Raw genomic sequence first — 20,887 nt, 5'->3', positions numbered from 1 at the left:
AGAGCCATTTGTAGGTGTTGGTGTTTGGGTATAGTTTGGGTCTGTCTTATTTGGTTCTGACAATTCAGTTTGGTTTGGTGGCAGTTTTTGGTTTATATGTGGAATGACACTGACCTATATTTCACTCTACCATTAGTGGCGGTGTGGGCAGAAATCTATGTAGGTGTTAAGGTGAAAGGGCAGTGTGATGGGGTGTTGGGAGGTTATATGGTTTTTACCGCTCTCTATTGTATGCTGGTTAGGCTTCATCATATCCACATATTGACAAAAATTGCCATCTATTTTGCATGCTGCCATAGACTGCCACCCTGGATTTTGGATCACATTCAATGATCAACTTGTATTTAATAAATGGGAGCATCTCCAAGCTTATCTCCCAGTCTGGACATTACTTTTTGGAGCGTGTTAGGACCTTGATCCCTCGCACCCAGAAGCGACTAAAAAAGGGATGAAATTTGATAGTCGCTACAGTGGGCTTAATAAGAAGTGTGTTTATTACCTGATTAATCGTTGTTATCTTTAAAAGGCTTTTTTAATCTGACAAACGAGTTTCACTGGAACACATATTCTACTCAATTATATCTGACTGTTTGATCATTTGATCACTTCATTGTTGTCTCAGTAATTAACTGTGAAACAAGTTGTGGGGCTGCCTTACCTGGAATGCAAGGCCTTCCTGATGTGGCGGTTTGCTTACCCAAGAAAACATACTTCTCTTCTCTCCAGAGTTAGATATCTCATGGTCAAGGACTGTCTTATCTCCTTGTCTCCTCTGTATTGTGAATTACATTCTCAGCCTGAATGTAACTGTCTTGACAGTTCCTGTCCACAGCAGGACGGGCAGACTGAGACTCTGGTTTGATTGTATCTTCTGTCCTTTCTCAAATCTTGCGAGAATTATTTAAAGTGCCACTTTGATTCTCACCAATCTGCTTGTTAACTAAATTTATTCAGATGCATTTTTATTTTTCAATTTACGTAGAGTAAGCCACAGATTTCTTCCCTTTAATAACTCTACTTTTTCTTCTCATAAATATATTTTTTAGCATCTTTTTTTAACATCAAAACATCAGTTGGTTCTGTTGTGGATGATGGGTTTTTTCAGCTTCAAACTGGCGATGTGAGGATGATCCAGGAGCAAGACTTAATTAAACGTAGGAGGGTTATATTTCCAACCGAGCTCATGTAACAAACTACATACCTTTGCACCGATCTGGAGAAATCTCACGCCGAATGTAGAAGGATTCCTCCAGAACAATGACCACATAAACATTTCAGACAATACATGCATCTGATTTTTTAAATTACCTTCAGACAGGGTCCGGCATCTAGACAGTCACGTGACTTTGTCACATATATTAACCCTCAACATGTCACTGACTTAGGAATGTGTCCTCACAAAAGATCATGTCTCCTCCTAACAGTTCTGCTTCTGTTTTCCATTCTGACAAACACTCTTCAATCAGAGCATGTGACGAGGAATAAACATCAGTCTAAACTCCAGAAACGACATTTATTTTCTTTACTTTTTTGTACAATTTTACGCAGCTTTATTCTTCGTCACTTTGATCTTTTCCATCAGTTTCCCATTATTCATACATGCTTCTAGATCAGTTTGTAACTTAAGAAAACAGATTTCTGAACAGAAACAGATAAAATATGCAAACATCTTGATCAACCTGATGCTCAACAGAATATTAGGTTTCTCTCCTGGGATAAAGGTCAAAAGCCCGTGTTGATCTGAAGGTTTGGGTCATCCCTGCAGAGTCTGAGAGCAGCCAGACGAAGAACCTTTGAGAGAACAAAGAATAAAAATTCAACTGTGTTCAGCCCCCAACATGCAGATCTGAACAAAATGAATTCAAACTCCTTAGACATTTGCGGGCAAAGAGAAGTTCTGACACAAAGTCAAGCATGATAATGGGATTGAATGAAAGGAAACAGAATGTTAATATATGCAGCATGACTGAAGGAGGAGAAAAGTTTCACTGAACACATGAACTTCTCTCCATTCAAATGACCTCAGATTTGACCTTTAAGGTCAGGATCCCACCACTATACAGCCCTTTAATATGTATAACAAGCATTTATGTTAAAGAAAATGATTCTGACACACAGAACAGTTAGATCAGAGGTTCTGGACCAACAGAGCAGAGACTGGATCAGAAGGACCAAAATGGGTTTTATTCTGATTAAAACGCATAAATGAGGCAGAAACAAGATGATGAGTTATTAGAAGATGAAAATGTTAACATGTCAATTAAAAATCTAATACTAAACTTACTATTACATGTTAAATATCCAAAGATACATCGGTTCACAGCTAGTGTCTCAGTTTAAAAAAGGAAACTGGGAGTAAATCATTATTCAAGTAATTCAATAAATTAGAATATTATAGAAAAGCTCATTTATTTACGAACTCCACCACTAAGTGAAACATATAATATAGATTATTTACACACAGGCCGATGTTTTCAAGTGTTCGTTTCTGTTAATTATGATAATTTTCTGCTCGCAGTGAATGAAAACACAACAGCCCTCTGACCACCATCAGAACACAACAACTGAGCGGAGGTTCAAACCAGCAACCCACCTGTTACAGGATGAACCCCTACCACTGTCGCCTCTAATAGTTGGCCAAGTGGTATTTGTCTGGTCATGTGACAGTGATGCAGTGCATCTAGGGTGTTTACAATATAATAAATATTGATTATCGCCCATAAAAGCGATATTAATATCGGATATTGATATTGGCCTGAATTTTGATATCGGTGGATCCCTAATTATTATTATTAGATATAAATATGTATGTTGAATACAAAATATACATGTAGCATTCCCATCATCAGTGGTAGTCAAACATACAGGTAGTCACTATGCTGTTTGGTGACATGGTACCACACTCAACATGGACCAGAGGAACCAAAGGAAAGAGTTGTCTCAGGAGATTAGAAAGAAAATTATAGACAAGCATGTTAAAGGTAAAGGTTATAAGACCATCTCCAAGCAGATTCATGTTCCTGTGACTACAGTTGCACATATTATTCAGAAATTTAAGATCCATGGAACTGTAGCCAACCTCCCTGGACGTGGCCGCAGGAGGAAAATTGATGAGAAAACAAAGAGACAGATAATACGAACAATAACAAAAGAGCCCAGAAAAATTCTAAAGAGATTAAAGGTGAACTTCAAGCTCAAGGAACATCAGTGTCAGATCGCACCATCCAACGTTGTTTGAGGCAAAGTGGACTTAATGGGAGACGACCAAGGAGATCACGGTTGAAAACAAATCATAAAAAAGCCAGACAGGAATTTACCAAACTACATGTTGACAAGCCACAAAGCTTCTGGGAGAAAGTCCTATCGACAGATGAGACACAAATTGAACTTTTTGGCAAAGAACATCAGCTCTAGGTTCGCAGAAAAATGAAGCATATGAAGAAAAGAACACCGTCCCTACTGTGAAACATGGAGGAGGCTGTGTTATGTTCTGGGCCTGCTTTGCTGCATCTGGCACAGGGTGTCTTGAATCTGTACAGGGTATAATGAAATCTCAATACTATCAAGGGATTCTAGAGAGAAATGTGCTGCCCAGTGTCAGAAGCTTGGTCTCAGTCACAGGTCATGGATCATGCAACAGGATAATGACCCAAAACACACAGCTAAAAACACCCGAGAATGGCTAAGAGGAAAACATTGGACTATTCTGAAGTGGCCTTCTATGAACCCTGACCTAAATCCTATTGAGCATCTTTGAAAGGAGCTCAAACATGCCGTCTGGAAATGGCACCCTTCAAACCTGAGACAACTGGAGCAGTTTGCTCATGAGGAGTGGTCCAAAATACCTGCTGAGAGGTACAGAAGTCTCATTGACAGTTATAGGAATCATTTGATTGCAGTGATTGCCTCAAAAGGTTGCGCAGCAAAATATTAAGTGGAGGGTACCATCATTTTTGTCCAGGCCTGTTTCATGAGTTTATTTTTTCACATAATTCTGTTGAAGCTTGTTTGAAAAGCAATGTCTAACTTTCTTTTGTTCATTTTTATATAATTTGTATTCATTATTACCTTTTGTCAGATTCAAGTTATTTATGAGACCATTGTGGGTATTTCTTTCATTAACCGAGGGGTATCAACAATTTTGTCCATGTGTGTAGTCCCTCCAGCGTGTCCTGGTCCGTCCCCTGGGCCTCCTCCCGGTGGGACGTGCCTGGAACACTCCCCGAGGAAGGCGTCCAGGAGGCATCCGGTATAGATGCCCGAGCCACCTCAATTGGCTCCTCTCGATGTGGAGGAGCAGCAGCTCTACTCCGAGCCCCTCCCGGATGGCCGAGCTCCTCACCCTATCTCTAAGGGAGTGCCCAGCCACCCTACGGAGGAAGCTCATTTCAGCCGCTTGTATCCGGGATCTCGTTCTTTCGGTCATGACCCAAAGTTCATGGCCATAGGTGAGGGTAGGAACGTAGACCGACCGGTAAATCGAGAGCTTCCCTTTTCGGCTCAGCTCTCTTCACCACAACAGAAGGGCACAGCGTCCCCATTACTGCTGCAGCCGCACCGATCCATCTGTCGGTCTCCCGCTCCATTCTCCCCTCACTCGTGAACAAGACCCCAAGATACTTGAACTCCTCCACTTGAGGCAGGAACTCCCCTCCAACCTGAAGAGTACAAGCCACCCTTTTCAAGAACCATGGCCTCGGACCTAGAGGAGCTGATCCTCATCCCACCCACTTCACACTCGGCTGTGAACCGTCCCAGTGCATGCTGTAGGTCTTGGCTAGATGGGGCCAGCAGGACCACATCATCTGCAAAAAGAATAGACAAAATACACTGGTCCCCAAACCAGACCCGCTCCGGCCCTTGGCTGTGCCTAGAAATCCTGTCCATAAAAGTTATGAACAGGACCGGTGACAAAGGGCAGCGCTGCCGGAGTCCAACATGCACCGGGAACAGGTCCGACTTAGTGCCGGTACTGCAAACCAAACTCCTGTTTTCGTGCTGCCTGTGGATTTGTTAGTATATTATAAATAAATAAATAAATAGCTTGTATCAACTCCCTGGTCCATTACCAACATCTTCATTATTGTAACATAAATGTAGCAGAAAAAGGTAAGGCCATCTATTTATTGCCTATTTCTTTCTGTTGCAACAAAGTTTTTGGCAATAAATCTGATCCCATTGGAACGGCTGTTTATTTCCCACATTTGTGAGGAAGATGGACTCATGGGCTGAGCAGCAGAGGTGCACCCATGAAAAACTTGCCAGATCCTCTCTGATGGAGGCCGTGGGGTGGTATGAAGCAACGTCTCCCTCTCTAAAAAACACGGCTTGTCATCTCTAGAGCCAATCTTGATGCAGAAAGATAGACTGTTTATCCACAGTTGGAAACTCCAGAAGACTCAGGTGGAGGCCTCAACAATTTCCTGGATCAATGACTATAGACCTGTTGCCCTGACATCTCACATCATGAAGGTCCTAGAGAGACTTCTGTTGGCCCACCTGTGTAAGCAAACAGTAAACCATCAGGACCCCCTTCAGTTTGCTTATCGCTGTGGAGTTGGAGTTGAAGATGCCATCATTCACCTGCTTCAACAAACCCACTGTCATCTGGACAAAGCCAGCAGCACTGTGAGGATCATGTTCTTTGATTTCTCCAGTGCATTTAATACAATCCAACCTGATTTGCTTTGTCAGAAACTCCAGAAGACTCAGGTGGAGGCCTCAACAATCTCCTGGATCAAAGACTACCTGACAAACAGACCACAGTTTGTGAGACTGAAGGGTTGTGAGTCTAACCAGGTAGTCAGCAGCACAGGAGCACCACAGGGGACTGTACTCTCACCATTTCTTTTCACTCTGTACACCTCAGACTTCTAGTACAAGACAGACTCCTGTCATCTGCAGAAATACTCGGATGATTCTGCAGTCGTGGGGTGGATCAGAGATGGACAAGAAGCTGAGTACAGGAAGGTGGTGGACCACTTTGTGGCATGGTGTGGAAACAATCATCTCATTTTGAACGTGACTAAAACAAAGGAGATGATTGTAGATTTTCAGAGAAACAGGAATAAGTCAAACACTATTTCCAGTCAGAAGTGGAGGTGGTATAAAGTATAAATACCTCGGTGTTCACCTGGACAACAGACTAGAGTGGAGATGCAACTGTGAAGCCATCTACAAGAAGGGACAGAGCAGACTGTACTTCTTGAGGAAGCTTAGGTCCTTTGGTGTTTGCAGCAAGATGCTGCATATCTTCTATAAGTCTGTTGTGGAAAGTGTGATCTCTTCTACCATCATCTGCTGGGGAAGCAGCATCAGAACCAGGGACTTAAAAAAGCTCAACAAACTGATAATGAAGGCTGGCTCTGTTCTGGGGACTCCTCTGGAACCTCTGGAGATCATTGTGGAAAGACGGATTCTTCATAAAATGAAGAACATTATGGAGAACCCTGAGCATCCTCTTCATGAGACTGTCCTACAACAACAGTGTCTTCTGTCAGAGGCTTCTTCAGATCTGCTGTAAGACGGAGCGCTACAGGAGATCCTTCCTGCCTACAGCCATCAGCATCTACAACGGCTCTTTGAGGAAACCTTCATAATATGAGCTACAACAACATTTAATTTCCCTTTGGGATAAATAAAGTATTTTTGAATTGAACACTTGTTGGCCATGCTTTTCATGCCAGAGCGACCAACCCAACCACCTGGCAGACTGGTGGAGGAATGGGACGCCACAGCAGGGTGTGACCAAGCTGACCAAGACAACAGATGGAGGACTTAAATCTTTGATGACAAAAATATGTCACAAAACAAATCTGACTGACTTCCTATTTTTGTCGGCATCTTTTAACGATGAAGATGAAAACTGCACTCAGGCAAATGATGAAGAACAACAAAACAGGTAAACAAATGTGGAGCCTGGTCCAACGATCTGGAACAAAAACAAAAGGAAGAGTGTAAACATTCAGATTAACAAACAAGGCTGAAATGTTCTGGTTCGACCCGCTGACTCACCGGTACTGCTGGTCTCATCCTGTGGGGTTGGAGTGATGAGGGTTCTGTGAGGAACCGTGTCCGTTGTCGTCATTTTAACAAAGTTTGGGTCTGAAACAGCAACAGGATTCATTAGACTGTCTAGAAAAACTAAAATTAATCACAATCAGAACCTGCAGTTTGGACCCGTTTACTCACCGACAATAAGATGAACTTCTGCAGCTCTCATCAGGCTTGGGAGGAAACATCTGAACCTCCCGTTATCCTCCAAGCTCACGTTCCTGATTGAAAGAGACACATCTCCATGTCTCAGTCCTTCTTCTGACAGAGACGTCCTCTGGATGTACGTCTCCATCATCATGTCTCGGTCCATCTTCTTGAACCGGTACACGTACACATACTCCACCAGCTTCTGTCCGCCCGGGACCCTCAGGTCCGGTCTGGACCACTCCACCGTCTTCCCCACGGCGTCCCACTCAGGATCCACCCGACATGGAAGGAGGACATCATCTCCAGGAGCAGCTACGATTGGCTCAGATGGACCAATCAGCTGATGCTTTCCTGGAAACACAGGAGAGATTTTATTTATTTTTATAATATAATCATGAAAATGACTGACTGATTATTTGAAACATGCAGCAATTCAATGGAAAATACATTTTTCTTTTCTCCTTTTTCTGTAACAAATATCACTCTAAAGAAAGTTAAAGACCCTCAGATTCTCAGATCGATTTATTCATGAATTTTTACAAGAAATCATATTTAATAAATGAGAAGATGTGTTCAGATGAGACATGTTTATCAGATTACACAAACACAGACACACACAGGCACATTTATCTCAAATTCAATTCAATTCAAAAATACATTATTAATCCCAAAGGCAAACTAATTGTTGTTGTAGCTCATATAATGAAGGTTCCTTCACAGAGCCGTTGTAGATGCTGATGGCTGTGGGCAGGAAGGATCTCCTGTAGCGCTCCGTCTTACAGCAGATCTGAACATGTGTTATATTTTAGAAAATTTCATACCTTAACATGTAAATGTGAGAATAAAATATGACAGTAAAAATCCTTGAATATTGCAGATTTCATCTCTCAGTCAACAAGTATTTACACTGATGCTGTCACCAATGTCCCCTGACTACGCTGCACCTCTAATTTAAATCACCTGAGTATATCTTGTTGATAACCACACAGTATGTTCAAAAATAAATTTAATTTATCCTGAGTTTTATTCTCCTTTACTATACAGCCTGGTTGTCTTTCCTGATTTGTTCTTATCGCTTTTAGTCTGGTAATTTCTTCTATGGTTTTAGTGATGTATGAACCTGGATCCTTTCAGTGCCTTTAGCTTTGTTGCGGACACGTCTGAATGTCTCCACCTGGGACAATAAAGGGTTTTCTTTTCTATTTTGCATTAAATACACTGAATCGATAGAAATGTAGCTAAAGACAGATCCCTTCATTTCATGCAGTGTTCTTTATTGCCTGCAAGTGAAATCCAGTTGTTATTGATATTTTGTTCAAACAAATCAAATCATCCACCTCTGTGGGGACCTCAGCCACATTTAACTGAAGATCCAGCAGCTGTATTCTGCACTGAAAAAAAGGAAACTGGCATCTGTTGAATCTATGTAAACGTTTTTATTAACTTTTACAAGATTGTTTCATGTAGTGAAAGAAAATGTAATTTCATTGTGTGTATACTATATAATATACATAGTTTGTGTTTTAACATGTTCAATTCATCTTGGGATAAAGTGAATCAGTCATGTTAATACAAGGTTTTTCACGATATCGCTCTCCTAAAACGAGAAAGTTTAAAAAAATCCCGCCCAACGGTATCTGACTCCTTCACATCCCCAGCGAAGCAAGTTCGAGGTGCAGCTCAGCTCGCTAAGTATGGAATCTATTTCAGTATTAACTATGCAGAGATGTTTAATATATTCTCGAGCAACATGGAAGACCAGTTTTTAAGGGATCTATTCTTGTCGTGCTGTTTAATGGGCATATTCAGAGTTTCAGCTGCCATTAAATGCGCCTCTTTCTGTGCAAGCTAACTTTATGTTGCTAACTAGATGTTCCTAACTTGTTAAATCTGACAGACTAGGACATATACTGGCAGAAAGAATGACTTTGTATGAATAAGCTGTGCCATAATTATTAACGTTAAGGCGTGGCTCCCTTGTAGTTTTTCACCATGCTAATGCTGTCTGCTAAATTAGCATCTGCTCTCAAATATTTGATATATAGAACTAGCGTTGTTGGACAACCAAGCGCACATCTAGTGTTTTTGGCCATTTTTTCCGACAGTACAGAGATTACTTAATGGGGCCATTAATGGAATGCTGCAAAGTACATTTTCGTTTGCTCATGTATTTAATGTTGGCTGCAGTCATATTAGTAAGAGGCGGGAAAAAGACGTCCATCACCAAAGGCTCAGGCTTGAGAGCAGGTACTCTCTAAGCGGATGGATACGGGACTCTCGCTGTTCCCTCAAAAACAATCAAATACACAATCTAAAAACTTCTAAATGCTGTCGTGGACACTTTATGACCTGCACATTGACCACGCTATGAAATAATAACGTATAATTATGTAAAATTACGAGACATGAAGCAAATACTCATAACTACATTCCTAGGACGGGTGTAGCTGTACGCCACCCGCGCTTTTGAAATCCCTCCGCACAGCATCCGTCTCTGTAATGTAGTTCAGGTTCTGTGCGAAGTTCTGTTTCCCAAACTTCTTTAGGTTTTGGCTAGAAAACAACTATGTCTCATAATGTTACAGTATTATTTTATAGCGTGGTAATTATGTAGGTCACTACTTTTCCACGACAGCGTTTTTGGGTTGGTGGATTGTGGATTAGAGGGAAAGGTAAAAGTTCTGTTCTCTGCATTGTTTTTGTGTTGCTGTTTTTGCTGCAGATTGACAGACCAAATCCATCTCCTGATATCTTGTTGTCAAGTCTTTTGCTGTGGGCTCTAGTGGTGGTGAGTTGAGTTTTTCTTATGTAATCCAATGTAAAAGATGTGCCATGAATTCTACTTTTAGAAACAGTTTTTTTTTCATTGTCAGGGAGATAAATAGATGCTGCATATGTGCTTTATATTAAAAAGTGTTCCTGATATTGTCTACCCTCTCAAGTATGTTAATAAATGAACTAACCTTTCAAGATATGTCACAAGAATGTAAATGCAAGTATTAATAGACAGAACATATAAAAAAAATCATTAACTTTTTAGCTCCTCATTGTTCACTACTGTTATCTCTGATATATATAGACATATTTTAGCCGCTTGTCATGCATTATTAAATTAAAAATATTTGATGGATTTCTTATCAGATACTAATCCATTATTTTCCTTTTTCTTCTTTTCAGTGAATGATGCTGTGAATGTGGCCCTGTAAAGCCTGCCCCTCAGTTTTACCAAGCAGGTCTAAAGTATTAAGTCATTATAGAGTAAAACATAGATATCATGGGAATAATCATCATTTTCTATGTCCTCATTTAAGCTGTCCATGCAATTTTAGGACATGGAATGCCCTTTTGATTCATTTGAATAGAGTTAATGTGTCTGAAGGCCATTGTCAATCAGAGGGCTGTATATTTAGTTGCCATTTATGTCCTTGTAAAGATCTTGTCTTTGAAAGGAATTATTGGGCTCATATTTATGCACACTTGAAGAAAAATGAGGTGGTGACCTGCCCATTTTTTGATTGCAATTTTCAAACGAATATCTTTTTAACATTTAAATCCCATGAGAGCAGAACACATAATTCTTATTCAATAACAAATTTTAAGCCTGGAATCATAACAATAGCTAATGCTGTTCCACTGGAATCTGTGGAAACCCCTATTGATGACAGTGACAGTAATGAAGCATTATTGAATGCACAACCAAATTGCAGTGTTGATGCCCCAGTTGACCTTCCAAATGAAATAAAGTACACATTTGCTGGCGCTTTGTTAACGTTAGAACATTTTAACCACGTTCCAAGCACAGCAATCGATGAGTTTTTGCAAGAGCTTCACCACTTAACCAGTTCTGTCTCAGCAGCCCACACAGATGGTGTTCTGGCTAAGATCTTTCATAAGCACAGGCTCCAAATTGACAGAGATATCATAGGGGAAATAACTGCTTCTCTGTGCAAAGGGAACCCTATTAATAAAGCCATAGAGAAGGGTGGTCCTTTGAGTTCTGCATACCAAAGAAAACAATATTACAAGGCAAATTTTAATATTGTGGAACCAGTGGAATATATATTAAATGCTACAGAAAAGAGAACCTTTCAGTACATCCCCATTCTTGAGTCCCTTAAATTGCTGTTGAGTCGGAAAGATATTGTGGATAATATAGTGTGTTGTTACAAAAAACAAGGGGAAACAGAGAAGGAAGAAGTTGTGTACAAGTCTTTTTGGGATGGTTTGTATTGTAAGCAAAACATTTTTTTTTCAGGGCAAGAGTTAAGGGTATCTATTGGTTTGTATGTTGATGAATTTGAGGTCTGTAACCCCCTAGGCACCTCCCGTAAAACCCAGACTTTGTGGAGTGTATTGGGTGCTGAGTAACCTGCCGCCAGGGTCTCATTCATCTTTGTCCTCGATTTACTTGGCTGTTCTTTGCAAAACGGATCATGTTAAGTTATATGGTTATGATAAGGTTTTAGAGCCACTCACACGTGATCTAAAGGTGTTGGAAGTTGATGGAATTTTTGTCCCACAACTAGGTACAACACTGAAGGGCACAGTGCTGACTGTTGCTGCAGACAACGTAGGAGCTCATGGAATAGCGGACTTTGTTGAAAATTTCATAGGCCCCTATTTTTGCCGCTGTGGTACTGCAACAGCTTCAGAAATTAGATCACATGAGGTTAGAGAAGGTTCTTTCAGCCTACGCACAAAGGACATACATCAAACCCATGTCAAAGAAGCCATAAAGAGTAGTATCAGCTGTTTTGGAGTGAAAATAGCTTGTTGTCTTACTGAGGCACTTTCTCACTTTCATGCTGTCAGTGGCTATCCTCCAGACATAGCCCATGATCTGTTCGAAGGCATTGTACCTGTTGAAATAGCATGTTGTCTCACATTAATAATATCAAAGAAGTATATCACCTTGGATGATATTAACAACTTAATCCTTCATTTCCCATACCGGTGGACTGACAAAACAAATAAACCTCACATCTTGCCCAAAAACCTCTTGAGTAGGAACACGATTGGTGGTAACGCCCATGAAAACTGGAGCCTGCTAAGATTGCTCCCATTTCTAATCGGGCCAAAGATTCCTGAGCATGATCCAGCATGGAAGGTCTTATTAGATCTAAAACTGATTGTTGAGCTTGTAGTTGCTCCTCTCCACAACGAGTCTATTGCATACCTTGAGAGCAAAAGTTCTGATCATAGACAAAGGTTTCAAGAGCTGTTTCCCAACAAAAGACTGCTGCCCAAACACCACTACTTAGAACATTACCCACAGCTAATAAAGTATGTTGGGCCTCTTGTGGGTCTTTGGACCCTCAGGTTTGAAGCAAAGCACAGTTTTTTCAAAAAAGTAATTAAACACACAAGTTGCTTCAAAAACATTACCCTCTCTCTGGCTGTCAAACATCAGTTCATGATTGGGTACCACTTGTCCTCACCAAATATTGATAAACCAATGCTGGATGTCTCAAGTGTCTACTGTTCCTTTAGATTTTTTAAAGAAAGAAGTAGCTCAAACTTTTAATCGTCAATATTTTGATGTATCTAACATACATATTGCAAAACACGTTCGCAGCAAAGGATTAAGCTACAAGGCAGGTATGATAGTTATCCATGGGTCTGAAGATGGCTTGCCTGAATTTGCAGAAATCCATCAAATATGTGTTTTTGAACAGAGAATTTTTTTTGTGTTGAAACTGCTGTGTGGCTGGTATTGTGAGCATTATGGTGCTTTTGAGCTGACTCCATCTCCAACAAGAGAATTTGCTGTTGTGGAAATATGTGAACTAATGGATGAGTATCCCCCTGGCTTCCTATTTGGTTGGGTGTGCGCGGATGGTGACCTTAAAAAGATCAGTCTGTGTCATGAGGTAAGGAAACAAATCTAACGGCTTGCTGGTTATGTATTCCTCTGGAATAAAACATGATTGACTTAACGTTAATTTTTTTTCTGACAGACGATGAACACTACGATGTCCTCAGCAGTCCTCAAAGTGATCCTGGGGCCAGACAGCTGCCAAAGGGTGGTGTTTCCTACTGGCCTTCCTACAACTGTGCCTGAACTGCCGAATGAGATAAAAACTAATTGCAAACTTTCTGAACCATTTTGTCTGCAATTCATGGACACGCTTTTTGACAATTCGTTTATGAACTTAACGTCCATGGATGAAATAGAAGACAAAGCTACAGTCAAGGTGATATACACAACCGCCGAAGCTCAAGATGCTGGTGCTCTCAGTTTTCCCTGTTCAGCCATCACTCCTGCTCGTGACATGACATCTGATTCTGGTGGCTGTGCTGTGATTCCGACATCAGAGTCCACTTCTTCACGGTCTTTATGGCCTGATACATTCATTGTACCTCGTTTTTCGTATGATGCAGAGTTGAAGCTTGAAAAGGCGCATGAGGCTCTCAGAAAAAATGGGACTTTGCTGATCCCCGATCCAAAGCTGAAATCAGATGTTCTACAGAGGTAATCAAACACAAAGTCAATCTCACCGACCAGGAGTTCAACCAGGTTGCAAAAGCCCTAATCATGAGGCATCCTGTTTGGAGGAAAGGGGCTCAAACACTGGCTATGGTGGATGGAAAACCAGCCTCAAGTACAAGTTGTCAAACTACCGCTATGTAAAGAAACCAAAGAGGGGTGAGGTGGCATATTGCCCATCTTTTCCACTTGGAGAAAGCCACCAGTCCTTGGAGAAGATGAGGGTTGAACTCCTATTAGATTTCAAGAGACAAAATAATCGACATACTGTAAGGGATAAAATGGAGAAATCCTTTGCATTAAGACGGCAAGAAATACTCTGCGATGCTCCAATTATCAGTGATCTACAAGAGAGATGGCCTGCTCTCTTTGATGCAAAGGAGGTAAGAAATCCTGACTTCAAAGTAAATTATTTGTTCTGTAATTTTTCTGTAGCTGCCAAATTATTACGTGGCTCCATGAAAATATGGTTTTGTTTGTCATATTTGACTTCTAAGGGCATAATTGAGAAGTCTAATAATATCGAATGAGTCTGAATGGACTTGATTGCTTTGATGAAGCATCCTGTCACCTGGTGAAAACCTTTGCTGACCTAAATCGCATGCATAGTGCGTTTTTTTTTTTTTTTTTTTGCTGAAAAATATTTTTAATGTTCTTTCAGATTAACGCATAATTAAAGAGGATCACTACTATGCAGCTACAGTCAAGGTTTCTCTCACAACTTGACATGCACTCTGCAAGTCTCCTGGGGGTGTTTGAGAAGCAGAAGGGGCAGCGAGGCAAAAAATTAGAGGACATGGCTACCAGAATGACAGTAAGAACTACTTTAACTTTAAATTATAAATGCATTGCACTAGTGATAACCATTAAACTGGTTATCAAAATCTGATTAAACATGGCCCCTAACAGGACCTTCAAAATTACATGCAGTGTATTTAAACACATCCCTATCATAAATTTTATTAAAACGTTTTCACTCCCCTTTGGTTATAAAGTCATTTGTCTGCTGTGATTTGATTAGCTGTAGATTAAAATTAAGTTAGGATTGTAATTCAAAGTTGGAATAACCATTATTAAGAAGAGCAATAGAGGCAGCAGTCTATAGTGCTTTCATGTGTCACCTTGTGGCTGTTGATCCACACAGCAGGAACTGCTGGTCAAACAATTTACCCCCACCCCTCCACTTCCGCTTAGTAGCAGCTTCTTCAGATCTGCTGTAAGACGGAGCGCTACAGGAGATCCTTCCTGCCCACAGCCATCAGCATCTAAAACGGCTCTTTGAAGAAACCTTCATAATATGAGCCACAACAACGTTTAATTTTACTTTGGGATTAATAAACTATTTTTGAATTGAATTGAATTACTTTCACAGCAGAGCATGTAAATGAATGCGTTAACATCCATAAATTCTTTACACGCACTTCATTCAGATCATGTTTTGTTTTGTTTTTTTGCCCAAATTTTGTCTTTGTTTTGACAACTTGTTAAAATGTTATGTGTTGTAATAACCTTTCAGGATGACATTGATACTGCCAGGGAGAGTATCATAAGAGGACTCTGCATTTTCCTCAACGAGGACCCTGATGACCTTGTCCAGGAGTACGTGGTAAGTTTGTAGGTGTAATCCAGGTGTAAAGTTTTAAAGAATAATTTTTAACTAGAATAACATTTTTCTAAATAAACATGAATCTGGCCTATACAAAGCATTTTTACAATTAAAACAAGAATCAGTTTTTTTTTAAACAAGATGTTTAATATTTTTATACAGTTTTGCCTCAATTACTGCTATGGGTGGGTTCAACTTTTACCAAATGGCATGTTTTATTTGATTATTAAATTAGTTTATTATTTAATTGAATAAATGGGATTACCCCAGTCGTTTCACCCCTACTGTAAAGTATAAAAGTAGAATCTACATGTGTTTAAAAAAAAAAATCTAAAAAGAAATTCTTTTTTATCAACAGGACATGACTGAGGCTACTACACTAAGTGCCATAGAAGCAACAACTGTTGGAATCTACATATCTAGAGGAACTCCCAATGGTGACAATAATGATGTCGGAGTTGTTATCGAAGGTGTGGTTGCGCTTCGCGATCTTGACAATGTGGCCCTTGCATCTGCAATGCTGTTTGGTCTTTGTTACTGCTTACATTTGAGGTATCCACAAAAACGTCCTTACACCTTTGAGGTTTTTCAAAAAATAATAATGGAGTTGGATGCAGCCCAACTTTCAAAAAAGGTGCAAAGCCTGAAAGCTAAAATGCATCAGTAATGACCAATCCCTGTTTTTGAAAAAAACTGATGTGGCTTGTTCTCTTCCACCACTAGTATTTGTTAAGCAAAGATGACTGCAACAGTTAGCCAATACAGTAAGTGTTAATGTCTTAGTGTATTATTTTTTTCAAGTTGACATTCATTCACATGTTCATTTCATGTTACTTATTGTCAGTGGGAAACCTGAATACCAGTTTTCCTGGACATTCGGTGCAATGTGTGCATCAAACTCTGCTGTTCTATAATGGATGTAAAATGTGCTATTTTGACTGTTCTTCCAGGTTATAGAATAAAATGTTGTGTGGGGACGGAGGGGCGGGGGATCAGATACCAGTTTTGTTGTACGTTTTGGAGCAATGTGTGCATCAATACATGATTTATAATGTATTGCTGTGCCAGTTTGACTGTTTTTCCAAGTTATGGAATAAAATGACTGCACTAATGAGCCAATGCAATAATTGTTAATGAGCGATTACATTTAAAAACAAAGTGACATTTCATGTGTGTGGAGGTCCAGATACCAGTTTTGTTGTATGTTTTGGTGCAATTTATTTTCATCAATACACCATTTATTACGGCTGTAAAATGTGCCATTTTAACTTTTTCCAAAACATTGAATAAAAGCTTTTATTGTTTCAAAATTCTTTCTAAACGTCAACTTATTTGGTGGGGAGAAAGTGGTTAACAGGATGTTGAAAATAGAATTAACTTGATTTACATTTAAAATCTGTTTTTGATTTAGAATAATGTATGTTTTTGGAATAACAATTATTTTGACATTTTTAATTATATTAAAGTAATAACATTATTAACTAACATCATTAAATAACATTAACTAACCCTAACATTATCAAGGTGTCATTAGAATATAAAATCTATGTTGAATTTAAGTAATCAAATTGTGTTGTAATAAAATGATTGAGTTGTGTTGAAGTCAAATGACAAAAGTGAAATGATTGCAGAACTTAATTTATTCAAACACATTTTAATCATTTTGTAGCAACATAAAATACTTGTGTTTACTGAATATAACAAATTTGTGTTAAATGAACACAACAGTGTAGATTGTTGCCAAAGTAAAAACATTGTGTGCAACCAATGTCCACTATTGCATTGAGTAAATCCAATGCATTTTTTTTTTTCAGTTTCTATACCTGATTTTCAGGTCTTCCTTTCTGATTCCACGTTTTGTTGAAAGTACACCTTGTACAGCTGTTTCACAGGGAGCTTTAGTGACAGAAAAATATCTACATTTCAGCTGAATGTCTACTCTTCTTGATATGTTGAACATAGCCAGTGCATGTTGTGTATTTCAGTTGGTAAAGGTTAAACACAACTGGACCTGACCTGATTTAACTGGATGTTTATATTTCATATTTATTTGCTGCCACGTCCTTTTTGTGCCTGCTGGGTTGCACCTATAGACACACATTTGTGGCACACACACACACACACACACACTTTATTAATAATTTTTTGGACGCTGAATAAGTGTAGAGATTCAACTTTAATTCCGTCAAATCCTACTCACGCACTGACTTGGTCTCTGCTTTTTTGCAGCAGCGACAGTTTTGCTTTTCTTCTTAAATACGATGTTCTCCCTACGCGGTCATTAATATTGCGCACTTCGAGGCTTCTTACTGTCGTTGCCATGGTGAATCTGTTGGTCAGGGCTTCTTATTCACTCGCGCTCATGCTCAACTCCACGCGGCTTTGACTCAACCAAAGTTACCTCGTTGGCATGATGGTCTAGGTTGCTAGGTAACCCCGCTTTTTAAACGGGACCCTGGTGTTTTCCACTGTGTTTATGATCGCTGAAGTAAAAGGACAGTTTGGTTTCTTTGAGTCATAGTAGAAATACTCAATATTACAGTTGTTATTATTTGACATGAAAAATTACCCTGGAGTCAGAGAAAATATTACAATTATAATTACTATTAGTATTATTAGTAGTAGTAGTAAATAACAATACTATAGTATTGTTATGTCAGCTGTTCCGTTAGGACCCAAAACGCTCTATGACGAGAAATCCGGTTAATTTGCTTCAGACTTGAACAGTAAGTGAAAAGGTTCTGAAAGCTGTTGAATCTCCGTAAGAACACACCTTTCTATAAGCTCTAAACTAAACTAAAGCAAATCGTCCTAAAATCAGGCTGAGCTTTAAAGTGTCTGGATCACTGGGTCAGTTCGTGTTAATATTAGTGAGCCCAGAACATTTACCTTCAACTAGAGTCCAGAGCAGACAGAAGCAGCAGGTAGAAACCCAGAAAGGAGACGTGGACATCCCAGCATGTTGAGAAAGAGAAACTGAACAGCTGCGATCGGGGTCCAGTAAGAACCTAACCCTATTTGTCCATATCCTGCCACAGACGGCAGGAAGGGCGGAAACAGACTAGACGCAGTAGGAAGCAGGTTTACAGCAGAAAATAACACATTTAGTGCTGTTGTTACGTGGTTATTAGAGCAAACCGAGAGCGCCTGATAAACCACATGTTCAACATCTGAACTCATCTGTGATCATTTCCACATCATTATGTTTTTGTCAGCTGATATAAAAAAAAAAAAAAATCCACCTTCCTGAATACATCCTTGAACAATTGTCTACGTTATTCTTTTAAAACAGTTTTGTTGTTAGATCCAAATGAATGGATTATATGAAACAGATCCCAAATATGAAAAAATAAACGCTGAATAAAGTTAAGTCCAACATGATTCCAAACCCTGGCTTATTTAGATTTAGGGTGGATTCACACTTGCCACTTTTGGTTCGCTTTAAACGGACCAGAGTTCGTTTCCCCCACCAAACAACCGGACCGAGACCCACTTTTTGAGGTGGTCTCGGTTCGCTTCCAAACGGACTCTGGTGCGGTTCGCTTATATATAAACCGGCCCCGATCCGAACCAACTACAAAAAGCGTACGTCTCTTTGGACATAAAAAGCCACCGTAGCCGGTAGTAAAGGTGTGTTGTAAGGTAATCATACCTGATAAGCTGTGTGTTGCTTAGCAACACTACCGGCACAGTTTACCTGAAGGGAGACCATCAACCGGTGTTTCTGTACCCACCATAATCCGTCCAGCTTCAATCCACCAGCACCTGCTCTGTCCACACCTGTCCCTCAAGATTCTTTGGATAATCTTGTGGTGGACATTTTAAATAAGCAGCAACAGCTTGAGCAGAAGATAAGGCAGAGAAAGACCTGTCTTTACTGTGGAAAGCCAAGAGACTGATGGTTCCTCCATTCATTCCTCCTTCCAGCAGCGACCTGTTCGTTATTTCTACTTGTCAAAACAGTACATGATACTTATGCTGCTTAAGGAGTTAAAAAATCAAACAGGTCCTTTGAGGAATTTTCTACCACAACATTCTTCCAAAGGGAGTTGCAGGAAACAAAGAAACAAGCTAAGAAAACGACTAAAAAGAAGAGAAAAAGGACAGAATCTCAGCCAACAGGCCAAGTTTGTAGGGACCAGTCCAAACATTCAAACTGGGTTCCCTGGTGTGGCAGGGAAATATGCAGTATAATGTATATTGTTTACCTAAGCGTCTGTCCATTTACCAGGCACAGGGTATACCATATGGAAGAAATGTGTCCCAATATTCAAATTAAAATGTATTAATAAAATGTTTTTTCATTTTCGAAATGAAGCTGCATTTTTGAACACATGCATACAATTAAAAATTAATTATTCATACCGCATGTTTATTTTTCTTCTCCAAGACTGCTCTATTTTTAAATGAATTAAAATAATACATAAAATAATATTTCATATTTCAGTTTCAAAACACGTCTCACCAAAAATGACCAAAATTCATTTTCAAATGTCAAATTTGAAAATGAAAATGTATTAACAGAGATACTTTTTCATTTTAAAGTCATAGCTGCATTTTTTTGACTCATACATGAAATTGCTAATAGATCTTTCAAACTGCGTTTTCATTTTCTTCTTCAAGACGGCTCAATGTGTGATACAACTAAAGAGAAAACTAAGAGGAAAATGCTTCTTCGTTTTCATGCCCATAAAAAGCATTCCATAAATCAAAATTGACTTCGCATTTCCAAGCGGCCTATGGAGAGTCATGTCAGTGTCAACTCTTCTTCTCCTGCCCCTGACCGCACCATTTTGTATCTGGAACGTTAGGGAATGGAGGCTATACGCCACATGGCGCTCCCTCATATCATCGCACAAGTATGTGTCTGCAGGCTCTAAGACCGCAGCTTCTGACCTGCAGTTCTAGATCTCTTCTCTTCCGTGACAGCAACATCTTCTTCCATCTTTATATATATATATATATATATATATATATATATATATATATATATATATATATATATATATATACACACACTACCAGTCAAAAGTTCTAGATACACTTTCTCCATTAATGTTTTTTTTTATTTTCATGACTATTTAAATTGTAGATTCTCACCACAGGCAACAAAACTGTGAATGAACACATATGGAATCATACAGTAAACAAAAAGTGTGAACATTTTCATATTTTATATTCTTCAAAATAGTTAATAATAATAATAGTTTAGACTTTATTGATCTCACAATGGAGAAATCGACATCTGCATTTTAACTCATCACTTTAGGGAGCAGTGGGCTGCCACTGTGCGGCGCCTGGGGAGCTTTCTGGGGCTGAGGGTCTTACTCAGAGACCCAACAGCTGAGACAAATGGAACGGGGGTCCGAACGAGCAACCCACTGGTTGCATGACGAACTCTTACAACCTGAGCCAGAGTTGCTTCTACTGATTTGCTCTCTTGGCGTTCTCTCCATGAGCTTCATGACCTGAAGCATAAACTTTTGAGGCCCCCAGCAAAGGATCTTCAAAATCTCTCAGTCCTGCATTGAACAGAGAGGAGCCGTCCACCACTATGTTCTGATCCATCAAGGTGCCATGAAGCAGATGAC

At 39.6% G+C, this 20,887-nt stretch overlaps 1 protein-coding gene and 1 long non-coding RNA gene across 2 annotated transcripts; both read right to left on the bottom strand.

The window, feature by feature from the left end:
- Positions 1–1,499: 1,499 nt before the first annotated feature.
- Positions 1,500–18,362, bottom strand: LOC124880242 (myelin-oligodendrocyte glycoprotein-like). The gene is made up of 5 exons (XM_047385225.1): positions 18,186–18,362; positions 7,192–7,554; positions 7,015–7,104; positions 6,825–6,931; positions 1,500–1,791 (listed from the first exon to the last, which is right to left on the bottom strand). Exons 1-4 carry the CDS (start codon positions 18,247–18,249, stop codon positions 6,828–6,830), a joined length of 621 nt encoding a protein of 206 aa, XP_047241181.1. The 5' UTR covers positions 18,250–18,362; the 3' UTR covers positions 1,500–1,791; positions 6,825–6,827.
- On the bottom strand, positions 16,852–17,851 carry LOC124880243. The gene is made up of 3 exons (XR_007041271.1): positions 17,497–17,851; positions 17,313–17,383; positions 16,852–17,192 (listed from the first exon to the last, which is right to left on the bottom strand). It is a non-coding gene; the product is annotated as an uncharacterized LOC124880243 (long non-coding RNA).
- Positions 18,363–20,887: the final 2,525 nt, after the last annotated feature.

This window comes from Girardinichthys multiradiatus, chromosome 14, assembly GCF_021462225.1.
Source record: "Girardinichthys multiradiatus isolate DD_20200921_A chromosome 14, DD_fGirMul_XY1, whole genome shotgun sequence".
Classification (NCBI taxonomy): domain Eukaryota; kingdom Metazoa; phylum Chordata; class Actinopteri; order Cyprinodontiformes; family Goodeidae; genus Girardinichthys; species Girardinichthys multiradiatus.
The sequence above is the reverse complement of the archived record's forward strand: the minus strand, read 5'-3'. Positions and strand labels throughout refer to the sequence as shown.